This window comes from Carassius carassius, chromosome 36, assembly GCF_963082965.1.
Source record: "Carassius carassius chromosome 36, fCarCar2.1, whole genome shotgun sequence".
Taxonomy (NCBI): Eukaryota; Metazoa; Chordata; class Actinopteri; order Cypriniformes; family Cyprinidae; genus Carassius; species Carassius carassius.
Window position 1 is genome coordinate 8213013 of NC_081790.1, and position 15817 is coordinate 8228829.

General features: G+C 37.6%; 1 protein-coding gene across 1 annotated transcript in view; it reads right to left on the reverse strand.

Annotated features, from left to right (window-relative positions):
* Nucleotides 1–15817, reverse strand: part of si:ch211-196i2.1 (collagen alpha-1(I) chain) — a 63829-nt gene that overhangs the window by 35337 nt on the left and 12675 nt on the right. Inside the window, exons 2-6 of the mRNA XM_059526105.1 lie at nt 8184–8328; nt 7548–7706; nt 6304–6499; nt 4114–4245; nt 3771–3851 (exon numbers count right to left, since the gene is read on the reverse strand). Coding sequence (XP_059382088.1) covers nt 3771–3851; nt 4114–4245; nt 6304–6499; nt 7548–7706; nt 8184–8328 — 713 coding nt within the window. The remainder of the gene's footprint in view (nt 1–3770; nt 3852–4113; nt 4246–6303; nt 6500–7547; nt 7707–8183; nt 8329–15817) is intronic.

Genomic DNA, 15817 nt, shown 5'->3' on the forward strand with positions numbered 1-15817 from the left:
GGTGAGAACACAGGAGGATACTGGCTCTACACGAAGCCTATAGAATCTAGAGAATGTGTTGGGGGTCACCCAACCGGCAGCTCAACAAATATCTGTCAGTGAGGCACCACGAGCCAGCACCCAGGAGGATGCAACACTTTAGTTGAGTGAGTGAGCAACCTGAACGGACAGGGCACACCCTGTGCCTGATAAGCCAGGGTGATGGCATCCACAATCCAGTGAGCCACCCTCTGCTTAAAGATGGCATTCCCCTTCTGCCAGCCTCTTTAACCGATAAAGAGCTGGTCCGAGGTCCTGAAACTTAGTGTACGGTATACGTAGCATCTCAATGCTCGGACGGGACAGAGCCAGCCAGGGCTTGGTCTGCCTACTCTGGGGGCAATGCTTACAGGTTCACCACTTGGTCTTTGAAAGGTGTAGTGGGAACCATGGGCATGTAGCCGGGCCGGGGCCTCAGGATTACCTGATAGTCAGCCGGCCCAAACTCTAGGCACGAATCATTGACCAAAAATGCGTGCAAGTCCCCTACCCTCTTGGAGGCCAGTGCAAGCAGGAACAGAGTATACAATGAAAGAAACTTTAGCTCAACTGAATGCAAAGACTCGAATGGGCCCTGCTGTAGTGATTTTAGGACTAGAGTCAGGTCCCAAGACGGTATGGGGGGGCTGGGAAGGATTTAACCTTCTGACTCCTCTAAGGAACCCATTCACAAGGTCATGGTACGCAGCAATAGCAGCAAACTGGACTTTGAGGGTGGAGGGAGACAGCCTTCGCTCCAGTCCTTGTTGCAGAAAGGAAAGCACGACTGCAATCGGGCATCTCCAGTGGTCTTCTCTGCGAGAAGAACAACACTCGCCGAACAGGTTCCACTTTCAAGGCATAAGTGTGCCTCGTAGATGATGCTATTGCCGAAGTGATGGTGTTCGCTACCTCCTGTGGTAGGTCACCTAAAACTTCCACGTCCTGTCCAGGGACCAGACATGAAGGCTTTTGCCACCATTCCTTTGCCAAATCTTTCTTTGGAGAGCTCTCTCTCTCTGATGCTGAAATTGACATCTGGTCGTGGGAGCCTGAAGTGCGCAACCCAATCGACTCTGGAACGACCAGCGCTGAAGCACCGTCTCGCCAACACACAAAGCTTCCGAGAGTGTGCTGACTCGTAGTTCATGATTAGACACAGCTGAGCAGAACGATACTGTCCCTCGGCTCTGATGCGAAAAGCTGGTATGCATATGGTATGCACTCACGGAGAACTGGAGAGAGTGATGTTGAGAGTGACCGACTGAAAGGGAACCTAAAACACTGTTAAAGTTAGTTAAGTAACGAGTAAAGAGTTTTTTTTTCATTTCTTTTTTTTTCTCCCAAGTAGTTGTTTTTGCAGAGCCAAGGCTCCATTTATTTGATCTAAAACAACGTGAAATATTATTCTAATTTTGAAAAACTTTTCTATTTGAATACATTTTAAAAAGTTAATATATTCCTGTGATGGCAAAGCTACGTTTCCAAGCAGCCACTACTCCAGTCTTCAAATATGCTGATTTCATGCAAAAAAATTTTTTTTAGTATTATCAATGTTGAAAACAATTTTGCTACTTAATATTTTTGTAAAATCAATAATACTTTTTTTTCAGAATTCTTAGATGAACAGAAAGTTCAAAAGAACACCATTTATTTGAAAAAAAAAGTCAATAAAAAAACCTTAATTTCTATTAAAAAAAGATTATTGACCTCCAATGTTTAAACTTTTATCACTATTAATAAATCAGTAAAACAATATAGATTTCAGGTAAAGTCTCTGACTGGCTTAACTGTGTATGATATAACTTAGACATTAGTCCAAATCCCTGCCTTTTCCAGAGCTAATAATAATAATCATTTGAGCAGAAAATGACAGAGATGATAGAAAAAAAAATGCACTCAGCCTAACTTTCAACCTTTGTCCCTGAAATCAGAAAGAATAGAGGGAAAATGGCAGCTCAAGTTCTTTGTAAACAAAGATCTTGTATAAACAGCACTTCCAATGTGCTTAGTTTAAGGACAGTTGGAAATTGCTCATGCATGTCCACACGTTTGTCCATAACAAATAAAGCGCCTACACAAATCTTACATTGTTTACTTTACACTCAAAGAGAGAGTGAGTTCAAAGCCAAGACACGTCCGGAGATATTGAATACTTCACAGCCTGTCTGAGTAATTCTGACACTTCCCTAGAGGAGTTCTACGTCCAATTCAAACCTAATTTTAGTGCAGAGTAAATCCATTACACGGCCCACCTCTGCTAAACGAAACCCACGGGAAGAACAAGGCTATTTCCAAACACACTAACACCATCAAATATACTGCCTCTGACAATCACACACACTTCGCCAATTGGGTCAAGAGAACATCTATTATAACATTAACATGTAAAACTCCATGTCTGGACAGGGTCTGTGCTTTAGACCTCGATTGATGGTGCTTATATAGTTAAACGGCTAAATATAAAAATGCTAAATCTGACCCAAAATATACATACATACACATATCCAACTAAATATTTATGCCTTTTGGCCTCAAAGCTGTTAAGTTACAGCTAAACACTAAAAATGAGTGACAAGCTAAATTAGCAATTACCTTTGACCCTTGACCACCTGTTCTGTAAAAGGGATCAAAGAAAGCCATAAGTTTCTTACTAATCCATTCCACTGGGAGCATGAGACCAGGAAACAGGCAAACCAAAAGTGGCGGAGGCATCAAAGCGAAACACCACAACAAAAAGGTTCAGTCAAGAGGTTATGCCACAAGAGACACCAAAACTGGAGAAATAAAACAGGTTATTAAAAAAAATCTGGTGCTGTTTAGTCTTTGAAATTCACCATCTTTTTGACATAAGATAATGAAGTCCAGGTTATTGATTGAAGCTCTAGATGTTTTATACATGATATGCTACATTCTCAAAAAAAAAAAAAAAAAAATTTGTTTTTGAAATGTATGGATATTTAATAAGTATATCTGCAGTTTCTAAGTTTGAGTCACAGCCCACAATGACCATGAATCCATTGGCCAAAGAGCACACAGCTGGCAAACACACTTGCTATAGCTCAGCAACACCACAAACCATCTTTATCTGGCTTTAAGAAGAGAAAAAAAAATTTGGAAAGCCCACTGGGGTTTGATATGTGATTACAGGTTCACAGTATGTTTGACAACTGTAAGACGGTCATTTGTTCTCATCAGGTTTTTTACATTGATTTTGTACATATAAAAACCACAAATTAGACATTAATTTCCTATCAGCCTGACAGGAAAGGTGAGCAAATACAAATACAGCTTTTAACAAGGTTTAAAATATGTTGAATGGTAATATATATTAACAGTTTACATGTTTACTTTACCAAAAATTCTGTCATTATTTACTCACCATATAGCTCCCAAAATAAACAAAAAACTAAATAAATGTACCATACATGTGGTTCATAAGACTCATCTGCTATATTTTTTATTGCTATATAGTCTTCTGAATTGTACAAAGTGTTTTGTGATGAAGAGAATAAACTTTTAAGCGGCTTCATCATAATTTTTAAAAGTGTCACAGTCTTCTTTTTTGTGCTATAGAAAAGACCACTATGGACATTCTGCAATACATCTTCTTGTATATTTTATAGAATGTCATATGGGTTTGGAATGGCATGAAGGTGAGTAAATAATAGTATCAATTTGGACTATGAATTTTACTTTATATGAGAACTAACTTAGTTACTATGTCACAGCTCCATACTATTGCTACTTACAGTCAGTTTTGCATGGATAGAGTCACTGTCCTCTGCTGCCTCTAATAAGTCCTCCAGGTCATTTGAGGACAGCAGAAGTTCCTGAACAGGGAAAGAAAAAACAAAGCTGTAGAAAAGATTATGTATGTAGATCCTGTAGAACACTTGAAATATGTATTTTGAGATACAGATACTGTATACACCCAATATAATTATACACAATAATATAAATGCATTTCCTATATTTTTTGTTGTTTATATCAATGTCATAGTGAATTCATCAGTCAGTTGGCAGTAACTAGTCTCAGAAGAAATCAGTGAGTGTAGGTTACATGATATTCCCTGTACAGTATGGCTCACTTACCTCTTCAGTGTGTATGCGAGGAGAGCGAGGTGGTTTGTGTCCGGTTCCGCCACACTGGGGTTGCAAAACGACACACTGATCTCGAGCTGCATCTGGTTCTCCCATCAGAAATGCCACTTGCATCAGATCACCCTAAAGATTTGGAGCAAATGAAACTATTACACCTATACAGATGCGTACACACAACCCATATGGTCACACAGTGCATACATGCAGACACACACACACACACACACACACACACACATACCTGCTTTTATAAACCATCTTATAATGCAATGATATTTGTTATGATTATGTAGTTTTGCCCTAAAAGTTGGGTAAATGCAAACCCTAATCATGTCACCTTCTGACTGAGTTCTGTGTGTGAGTATGTAAATGGGATGTTTGAACTCTATGATGTCATTCTCTGAGACTCCTAGACTTCATGCTGTAGTAACTTTCCATGTATAACAAAACTAAAAAAGGGCATTTAACTTGTGCACTGCACAGCTGTCTAAACTATACTCCTACTTCCATTAAAATGCTTGTCCTTCAGCATAACACAGGAATTTAGTTTGAAATTCATTTTACAAGGCCAAAATAATCTCCCAAAATGTGTTTTTTTTTACACCCAACCTGATGTGGGTCTATTGTTATAATCGATAATCTATGTACACACCCCAGCTATAAATATTCTATCTACATCTAGTGTAACTATTTTTACATGGATCATTTCATTTATATGCCAAGCAGGTTAATCTAAAATAGCATATATGTTTTTTGTTCATAGCGGAAACAACAAAATGTTAAAATGTCAACAATTATGTATTTAGGGTTGTAGAAGTGACTCCTTTGCTCTGTATACAGTAGCAACAAATTAAAGTAGTTCATCCAAAAATGAACATTTGCTGAAAATGTCCGCAACTTCAGGCCGTCCAAGAAGATTTTGTTCCTTCATTGGAGAGATTTTGCATTAAATCACTATATCACTCACCATTGGTTCCTCTACAGTTAATGGGTGCCACCAGAATAAGTGTCCAAAGAGCTGATAAAACCATCATAATAAACCACAAGTAATCCACATGACTCTAGTCCATTAAATAACATCTTGTGTAGTGAAAAGCTGCATGTTTATAAGAAACTTGTTTGTGCTTTATATGTTTTAGTTTAGCTAGTTTATAAGACCTTTATAAGATCAAACCATTGTTTCCAGGTAAAATACTAGTTCTACTATTCTAGTCCTATAATACTGCTTTCTCCAGTGAAATAATGGTCTTGCCTAACAGGTGAGAAATATGCACAGATCAAGCACCGTAAATAAGCCAAAACAGTTTGAAACACATATGTCAGGAGGACAACTGGGGACTTTTTTGCAGCAGTTAGCATTATCATGGACTCATATTTTGGCCAGAAGTGAAGGTTTAAAGTTGAAAAGCCTTTATGGATTTGGATTTGATTCTTACAACAATGCAACAACTTTTCACTTCACAAGATGTTAATTGATGGACTAGGTTCATGTTGTGGATCATTGTGATGTATTTATCAGCCGTTTGAACTCTCATTTCTGATGGCACCGATTCCCAAATCATGAAATGCTAAATTGTGGAAGAAGCTAAATCATCTATATCTTGGATTAATTTTGGAGTAAATTTTCATTTTTCGGAATTTACTTCTACAAATAAATAGGGCTGTCAGTATGAACAATGCATTAAACGATTAGGAACTTCGAATTTAGGATACTTGCACTATGGGGAAAAGATTGAGTTTACAATTGGGGATGATTTTATGATAAAATTTATTTAATAAATAATTTATTAAAATCATTCTTTAACCGAATGCTATTGTTTTGAACCAGTCATACTTGTGTTCAATTTTGCATCAGATTTTATTTATGTAAGAAACCGTGCTGGCAGTTTGTAACAGATAGTTGCACATAAAAATTTTTAAATCCGCTTGTCAGCAACAGAATGTCCAATCCTTCTGGAAACTTGAATGAGTATAAACGCAGATGTTCAGCTTGGGGTATAGCCTATACACTGAGAGACCCTCATCCTCCATAAACCTTATTTTGGTTTTAAATGTGGACTGGGAATGTTTGGAGATGTATTTAGAGTATGTGTCGTGTGCTGAGAGCTGGTGAGATGAAGGATACATTATTATCACACAGTAAGTGATAGGTACTACATCCTTGTATGTTTGCATACTGACCTCAAAAGGTGTCTCAAAACCCTCAATGATTCCTCCCACCATAACCAGGCCATCAGTGGAGATTCCCAAACCATCCTTGTAAGCCCAGTCCACGCTCTCAACCATGGAGCAATCCACATACAATGCCAACCGGCCCGAGGAGACGCTGACCGCCACGTGGTGCCAACCCCCATCAGACAGCACTGCCACGGGGAACCTGGAAACGACAGCACGGGTTTGTTAAAAAACAAACTACTTTATTTAGTTTTCTTGACAGGGTGGGCTGGTAAAATCGCATGCTAGAGCATCGGAGAACAAGGAGAGTTGGGGGGGGGGGGGCCCAAGGAAAGCAGAATCCATTAAATTTCCTGGCAAAACATTCAGAGCCATAACGCTTCCTGTCTGTATAAAGACAAATTACTTTTTTTTTATGTATGCAAGTTTAAACTAAACAGAAACCCATATGAGAACACAGTAAGAACATTATGGCATTGTTATGTCACCTCATAATAAATGAGAAGCACAAACAAGTAAAATGTGAGTGTAAAACTTCCATTTATTTTGTCCTGCAGGTGGGTAATTAGGCGACAGGTCCAAATATTAGTTTTGAGAGGCCATGAGTTAAATCCCATGCCTCATTTACACGTCTCCACTGTACTGCTTGGCTTAAGTCTAAGCTAAATCTAGAAATCTTGGTTTAATATATCACAGAGCTCCTCAACACAGTGGGATCTGTGCTTGTGTTTAAAATTAACCATTGGCCAAAACTAATACTTCCATGACATGAAGAATGAGCAGCTGATGAGGATGGTTTTGTCATCAGGAAAGAGGAACAAAGAAGGTCAATGACATTCAAAAGCAAGCAACAGAAAATAAGAGAGGAGAAGAAGAATAAACAGACTGTGGTTACATAACAAGATTCACTGAGATGTGCCTTTTTAATTATATTTTTCCTGCCAAGATGACAGCTTTGGGACCAAAGTATGAACCACAAAATAATGAAGACCACCAAGTAATTGAGTTTTCAGATGGTTCCCCGTTAATCCCCATGTAAAAATAATTCAACATTGGCAATTACGTAAACTTGACTCCTTTCCAACTTGTCTTGTCAGGAAATGTGTGTTGTCTGCTTTGGAGAAATAAAATAAAATAAAATAAAATAAACACAGAGACGCCATAATATTTCCAACATGGTAAATATAAGAGATAAACTTAGAGGTAAAGTGTTTCTTAAAAACTCTCCATGTCTATCAGTGAAGACTCACTCATAGTGTCGTTGTTGGGTACTGATAAAGGTAAGAGTGTAGGCACTGACGCGAATCTGCAGTAGAATGTGCCCATCTGGAGAGAGGAAAGTTAGTACACTGCGGTCTTCAGACTGGGGGCTACGCAGATGCAACAGCAGACTGAACTCATCACCAAACCTGAGCATGAAATGAGAGAGAAAGGCTTAGAATTACACATCTACATTGGCTTTAAGACATAATATCATACAGTATATAAAATTACAATTTAATAACATTTATTTTTGGGCTTAATTTCGCAAGGACACAAAACTGTGGTCACACTTTACTTTAAAGTCCAACCCTTGCTATTGACAAAGCATTAAATATACGACTTTTGCCTCAATGAACTACTAATATGCTGCTATTGTAAGTAAGGTAGTTGGTAAATTCAGGTATTGGGTAGGATTAGTAATGTAGAATATGGTCATGCAGAATAAATGCTTTATAAGTACTAATGAACAAGCAATGTGTTATTAATAGGCATGCTAATAAGCAACTAGTTAATAGTGAGAATTGGTCCCTACTAAAGTTACAAATAGTGTATATGTATATGTTTAAGATTGATACACGTACAAATACCAAATTTTTATGTCAGCAAAAAATAAATTTGCGTACCTGTGTCCAAACACCTGCTGTAGTGGTATAGAGAGGGTGGAGTACTGGCCTACATGCAGGACTGGACATCTTTGGCTTTCCTGTGTTACTGATGCGTTGCTGTGATTAGCCACCTGCCACAGATGATCAAGAAGGTCTATTGCTTCTGCCAAACAATTAAAAGTAAGAGGAAAAACATGTTAAGCCAATTAAGTACATTCTCAACAAAACTTCATCTTTTTTTCTGAAAGATATGAGGGTGGGTAAGTCACTGGAGGACTAGGTCTAGCCTAGATTGCATAATGGATCCCAGAAACATCTGTTTCGGATAACGCAGCAGGTACAGATGAAAACCGAGCCTGTAAACAAAAGGCTCTGTTGTCTAGGTGCATTTTTGCGGTATTAATCATTAGCTCTGTTGAGGTCTTAGCAACTCTGAGGCAAGTCTGTGTGAGCAGTCACTCAGGAAATCAGTTCACCGTATGGAGAAACAGACCTGTTCAGCCCTTTCATTAGACATTTAGAGGGTCATAATGAGTCAGCTGGTCTTAAAAGGTGCAGTCATACCCCCATAGTGCCCACCATTGTTTCCTTTTTAACATGCTCATTGCCTGTGGGCGCTGAATGACTTAATTTACAGCGTGTGCTTGCTAATGTTTATGTGCTTGTACATACCTCATGCCCCCGGCTTGCAGACTTACGTTTTAGTGTGCAGCATTGTTTAAAATGAGACGAATAAATCTTGCTGAATGCTGCATTTCATCAAATGAGAGCGAGCTGCTCAGAAAACACCATTTGCAATGAGCAGGTCTGAAACACACCTGGTTTATTTACTCGGTGAGAACTGATCCATCACCATAAGCTTCAGATAGGAGTGCAGACTTCACTTACAAGATGTTTTAACATGCTTTTGGTTTGATCTACAGTTATTATATTATTTATTTTATATGCACTGTATGCATGTTATTTATCAGATTACATGTATAACCTTATTATTAATTTATTATTATAGGTTTGAGTTTTTATTCATGTTTTTAGGATGATTATTATCAGGTTTCTGTATGCTGCTGGCCCTGAGAATACATTTTGTGTGAGGTCAGTAAGATTTGATTTCAATGTTTTTGAAAACTTATAACATTACACATTATTTATTTGATCAAACATACAGTAAAACAGCAACATTGTTAAATATAATCCACATATCCTTTAGAAAGCATTCTAATATGCTGATTTGGTGCTCAAGAAACATTTCTTATAATCAATGTTGAAAACCGTTGTGCTGCTTTATATTTTTGTGGAAATATGATACGTATTTTCTAGATTTTTTTATTAATAGGTTCAAAAGAGTTCAAAACAGCATTTATTTTAATATAAATATTATATATAACATTGTAAATGTCTTTCCTGTCACTTTTGATCAATTTAATGCACTCTTGTTGAATAACACTAATAATTTCTTAAAAATCTTGCTTATATCTTATCTACTGTATGCTTAGGACTGCTTAGCTGTTAACAAGGATGAGAGTGAGTCAACAGGTGAAGCGAGGATTCTGATGACGGAACATGCACATGAAGCACAGCTGATTTACACACTGTGTAACGACCTCTGCAAGCCTTTTTCCAGGAACATGTAATTGCTCCAACAGGATTACACATCCCCCTCTTCTCTTTCTTTCCCTTGGTTTTATAGTAAACACATGTGAACATGCTCCAAACTTTCACCAGATTTGTTGGTTTCTCGCATCTGAAATTTCTGCAATTATTAATAACATTTTCTTTAAATAGAGATATATTCTTCAATGTACTTTTTTTGCTGCAATAAAACAGTTCTAAATGGACAGCTACATTCTACGTAGCACTCCTGCCAATTTCATGGTGGTTGACACATTATTTATGGCTATTAGTCAAGCTGTATTGGTCACAGTTTCATGCTGGAAACATATATGCATACCCCTATCTGGTGACACAGACTAAAATCCACCTCTCAAAACACTATGATTGTTTCTGAACCATTAGCCAACAATATTAACCCATACATGAGCAATCCAATGGAAATTTTTACTGATATTCTGAGAGAATTTGGCTTACTTCCTGTCCTTACAATGATATATCAACAAACTGAGTCTGCTGGCTGAAAGTCTGAAAACAAAAGAAGTGATTTTCAGGTTAAGACCTGCTTTAGACTAACAGAAAGATCCATAAATACTGAGGATATGACATCATGCTCACATCAAAGCTCAGATGACTTCAGTCCAGATGTGGAGATGCTGTCATCTTAAATTACATTGAAATAAAAGATCCTATATTCCACTCATTTAGATTATAATCTAGAGAGCTGGTGGGAGAAATGTGCTTGTGAAGCATCATGGCAACATGGTATCATTTATCAAAAAACTAAAGAATAACATAGAGAAGAGAGAACAAAGGGAACTAGAGAAAGGATACACTTTCAGGAAAGGTTAAGGTTAAACAGCTCTTATCCAAGTTCAGTTCTAGCAAAATGACTGATGTGATTTCCCTCAGTTTCAGATGACACAGAAATGACAAGACACATAGAAAGAAAAAAAAAACAGACGCATGAATCGTTCTTACTTGAAAAAAGTGTACTCATAAACTACCGCCATATCCTGAGGGCACCGTGGTGTCCGTGTTTCAAAACATGGCTTATGTTCAAAGCTGTGTTTATGACAGGGAAGATTGATTTGGGGTCACAAAATGCACACTGTCTGAATACTTTCTGTGATGGCTGTGGGTGATGCATTCTCATCAGCTTGGACTAAGCCAAGAAGAACATTCCTCGAGGACACATCATGTCTGCAAGTTGTACGACTGCCACATGGATGTGCAACAGAGTGGATAACAGGGCTTTTCAGTGTTGCCACAATAAACCCACTCAGACAAAAGACAAACTTCATTAATTACAAGTTAGTAAGAGTTGGAGTGGATAGTGTGCTTTTAAGCTATATGGCTATTATCATTCATAAAATAATAATAATTAAAAAAGTAATACAATTAGAACACAGAAGAGTTAGTTTCGGTGTTAAATTATTAAGTGATTTAATTCATTAATATTAATTTCCTTTTATATTTAACAAAAGATAGCTCAATCAAATGGTCCCTTCAATAATCTGCTTCTTCATATTTTAACCCCCTTTTTTGTTCAGGTCATATTGACCCAGGTAGGTTTTAAATCGTATTGGAATAAAGCTTACTTTAAAGCTTACTTAAGGGTTAAATAATTTAACTTAGTAGTAAAAAGTTTTTGGTCATTTAAAAGTAACTAATATAAAAGCACCAAGTACAAAACAACTGTTTCATTTCCTGCCAGCACCTCATAATGTGATGCATAATGAGAATAATTGATCAAATGTCAGACAACTATTTGAATAAGGATTGTTTGGCATTCTGTAAGTAATTACGGCATATGATAATAACTTCTCTGTGGCGTCTCAGCAGCCATAACACAGTACTAGTATTGTTTTCCAAGACATGCATCAAAAGCCTCTGCATCTCAAATGAAGGCCCCTTCATCTCTGCCCATGCCCTGCAGTGAAGACCCTCACAATCATTCACACGTGCACATTGGAACATTTCTTGAGAGACAAACAACATTTGTGGTAAAATGTGCAAGCTCTTTTTTAAAGTACAGAGCCTCATGGACTACTTGGAGAGGTCAAGTTAAGCTAGACGACAGAACGACACAAAATAAAAAAAGTGTGGAAACAATGTGGCGGAAAGATAATTTGAAGGCAGACGAATTAGTTGTTGTGCCCTGGTAGTAAAGTCTGCTTCTCTCTAATAACTCTCCTATAATGGTTTGTAGTGGGTAGAAGAATCCGTCAGTAGACTACTTTGAAACGGGATGCTGAATGAGGCTTGGCCTAAAGAATAAAAGCAAAGCTCTGACGGTCAAGCCATAAATACAAGAATCAGACAGCTTAGAGTTTAAAGGCAGATGCAAAACAGTAACCTTTACATAAGAAGGTGAAATAAATAATATCCCATTGCAAGCATTTAAACTCACAGCAGTTTTTTTGAAAGCAGGTTAGATTTGCTGCTAAAAGCTCAATACACAGTGCCAGATGTGGATGTCAGTATTGTGTGGGAGGTGTGTTCAGACACAGCATAACACTGGCACTCAGGGACTGTGTTGATGGATCGCATATGCAAACGCTAAATAAAATCCAGAATTAGCCACAGGTTACATCATGTCACATGCTGCATCCATGAAGCGAAACTTTGATCGCAAAAACTAGATACAGAGCCACTACAGTCTCTGAAAATGTTTTTCATCTTTCACTGTAGTCTGGGCTTCTCAGTCTTGCTCTACAGAATTAGTACAGAATATCAATCTCTTCAGGAAAGTGGAGGAGAAATATAAGAAGTGGATGAGGAAATTGTTTGTCAAACTATTTGATATAATAAAATTTTTAGCAGCACTGTTGTGCAGGGGATCAGATTAGAGATAAAAAAAGAAAATGTATCATGCTGCAATGTGCTTTCCTCCATTCTAAAGTGAGAATGAAAATTCTATTTAAATTTAAATTTCCATATGCCAATATGGCACCGGTACCCATGTAACCGGTATGAATGAACCGAATCAGAACACAGATTTTGGTGCCTCATTCGGTGCCTCTTAAATGTCTGAGCGATCAATTAAAATATTTGTCCTGGCTCTCCGAAATGTACGCAAGAAGCATGGCAGTCGCTAGGCTTTTTTTAGCAGGGGTATAGCATTTAGCTCCATAAACTGTACACAAATTTGCGATTGCCTCAGAGTCATTCCCCTTAAATTTCATATGAAAACGGCGTCAGACCTGTCTCCTACCCGTCTTTCAGTGCAATCCCCAGACCACTGCATAGCGGCACGAGCAGACTAGAACATGAACAGAGGACACAAGGTGTGTGTTTATCGATAGATTGTTAGAATATCTGTATCTGTGCAGTTCTTTGTCATAAATACAGATTGGTTTCCCATCTACTGTAAAGTTTTCACTCCGTTCACCGCTCATCACACCGCAGCCGTTTCCTCCAGCGAAAATCTAGCCCTTAACACATATGAACACATACTTTGAATAGACTTAATTTAATTATAATTACTTTATAAATACACTACTGTGCAAAAGTCTTAGGGACGTTAGTACTTTCAACCCAAAGAATGGTGTTCGGCCAGTTATTTATACATTTAGCTGTAGTGTGTCAGTAGAAAATATCAGTTTACATTTCCAAAAATTCATTTTGCCATTCATTTTAATAATAATCTAGTGAGATTTTTTAATGCACAAGCAGTCTGACAACAGCCGGTGCTCCACATGGTGATCTGATCTCACCATCATCGAATCTGTCTATTACATGAAGAGACAGATGAAACTGAGACAAACTAAATTCAGAAGAACTGTGGTCGTATCTCCAAGACGCCTGAAGAAACCTTTCCTACTGAAATATATAAATATATACAAAATATATAAATAACTGGCTTAAAAACCTTTTTTGGGGTGAAAATACTAATGTGCCTAAGACTTTTGCACAGTACTGTACTTTACAAACGGCATTTTTTCTACTTTATAAAGAATGACCATACAGTCATTCACAGTACTGATTAAAGACAGTGACAGACAGCACTCATTTTAACTAAATATCAGAGTGATTGAAAGAGATACAGTAGAAACATTATATTTGGTTTTATATTAAATGATGACCCAGATCGTGAAATACATTTTTTAGCCTTAGAGTAAGAGAAGCTTGGGAAATGAGAGCATCCAAGGAGCGTGTGAATGTTATGGATTTATTTTAAAAAAAAATGTAATGTTCATTAATGTTATCCATAGATTTTTGGGGCTTTTTATTTATTTTTCATTTTTTTTGAAGTATCGGTTCAGGCACCGGTACTGTTTTAAAAGTATTGATATGGCACCGGTATCGTAAAAAACCCAATCGATACCGAACCCTAGTAATAAATTGTGGAAAATAAAAATAAAAACTTTTGGAATAATCACTATAGGTATTTTTTTAGGGTTCTGTGAGAAGGTTCTGTTTGTTGAATCATCCAGGCAGATGTTAAGGTCCAGAAGTCATCTTAGTTGGACCTACCATGCGACTGAAAGAGGGTTAAAACTGCCTCAGAAAGACTGGATTGATGAGCTGTGATACAGACTCCATGAAAGCTCTCAGAGGAGATATGGAGATGAGAAACCAGACATGGAGCTCATGTTCTGAAATGCAGGTGAGAGGTCAGAGGTAATATTGATCCCATGTGGCACAATGACGCTTTGCAGTGATGACTGATAAGAGGCAGAAGAAAATTCCCAAAATGTTCTGCTCTCGTATGTTACTAGATAGGGTTCATACATTTCATCAAATGAGACAAACATCTGCTTTACAGGGTCAAATTTACTTGAATACAGAATATTATACAATCGCACTGAGCAAGCACGACATCACACCCCTAATCATTGTGAAAATTCTTCATTTGACTTGCCTATGAAAACCTCATGTAATTCATTTTTTTAAACATAAAAGGATTTTCATGCTTTTGATTACACAAGGCAGTGCCATAAAGCGAATCAACCAATCTATCCGTTTTTTTTTTCTGATGTGTTTGATTCCTCTGAGTTATTCTAGTAGAGCTGGTTTTTATATAAATTATTTAAAGGCTCCCTAGCTTATAAGAAAACACAAAACTTCATCCAAAGCAGATTTTGTTTCTATAGTGCACAAATGCCTTCTACAGAAAGAGCTTATGGATCTGGAGCTTGTTAGTGGATCAAAAACAGAGAAAGAGAGCAGCAGACACTGCTACAACAACTTTCAACAAAACTGGGATTTTAAATGCAACAAAATCAGGCATTGCCGACAAAGACAAATGCTTAACATTTTTTCCAAGTCACAACTACATTACCCCTGCATTTCCTGGAGAACTCTTCTTGTACCCCAAGGTAATGAATTATTTAGCCTTAACCACCATATGAGGTCATATCAGGCTCTGTCCTTGGTGAAAATGCCCTACCCAAACCAAATGGCTGATTTCCAAGAGAAATACATGGTTATCAGCTGATATCCACCCTGGGCCCCTTCGCCTGGATCCTGTGAAGCTCCATAATCAGGGGAAATAGAGCATCTTCCCTCCAGGATAGCATTACGCTAATGGCACGGGAAAGGCTAGAAGATAGCTCAATTACTGTACCCCAATTATGTAGGGCAGCCTGACGAGATTGAGGTCGGATGGCATAATAATCAGTGATTAAAGATTTCCCCTAACCCGCTCAACATCTACATGGGAAGAGCACTGATTCTTAAAAGTCCAAGATGTGGTCAGTTTGATAAATTTGCTCCAGCCCAAATTGAGCTTCCACAGAGCAGGTGAAGAGTCTAATCACCCATGGCTGTACTCTGATAACAAATCAAAGATAATTAGAAAATATCATTAGATTAAATTTCCAGTGATTTAATAATTAGCTCTTAAACCTGGGATATTTGCTTTATGCAAGGTAAATAAGGGCTGTGCTGAATTCATTAGGACCGTCTAAAAGCTGACACATGCTTTAACTGATTTTTTTTTTTTTTTTTTCGCTCTACTGCTCATCTGGAAAATGAATGAAAGATAACAGACTGTAAATAATGGTCCGGATACAGTTGGACAATTCGTCTACTGGGTT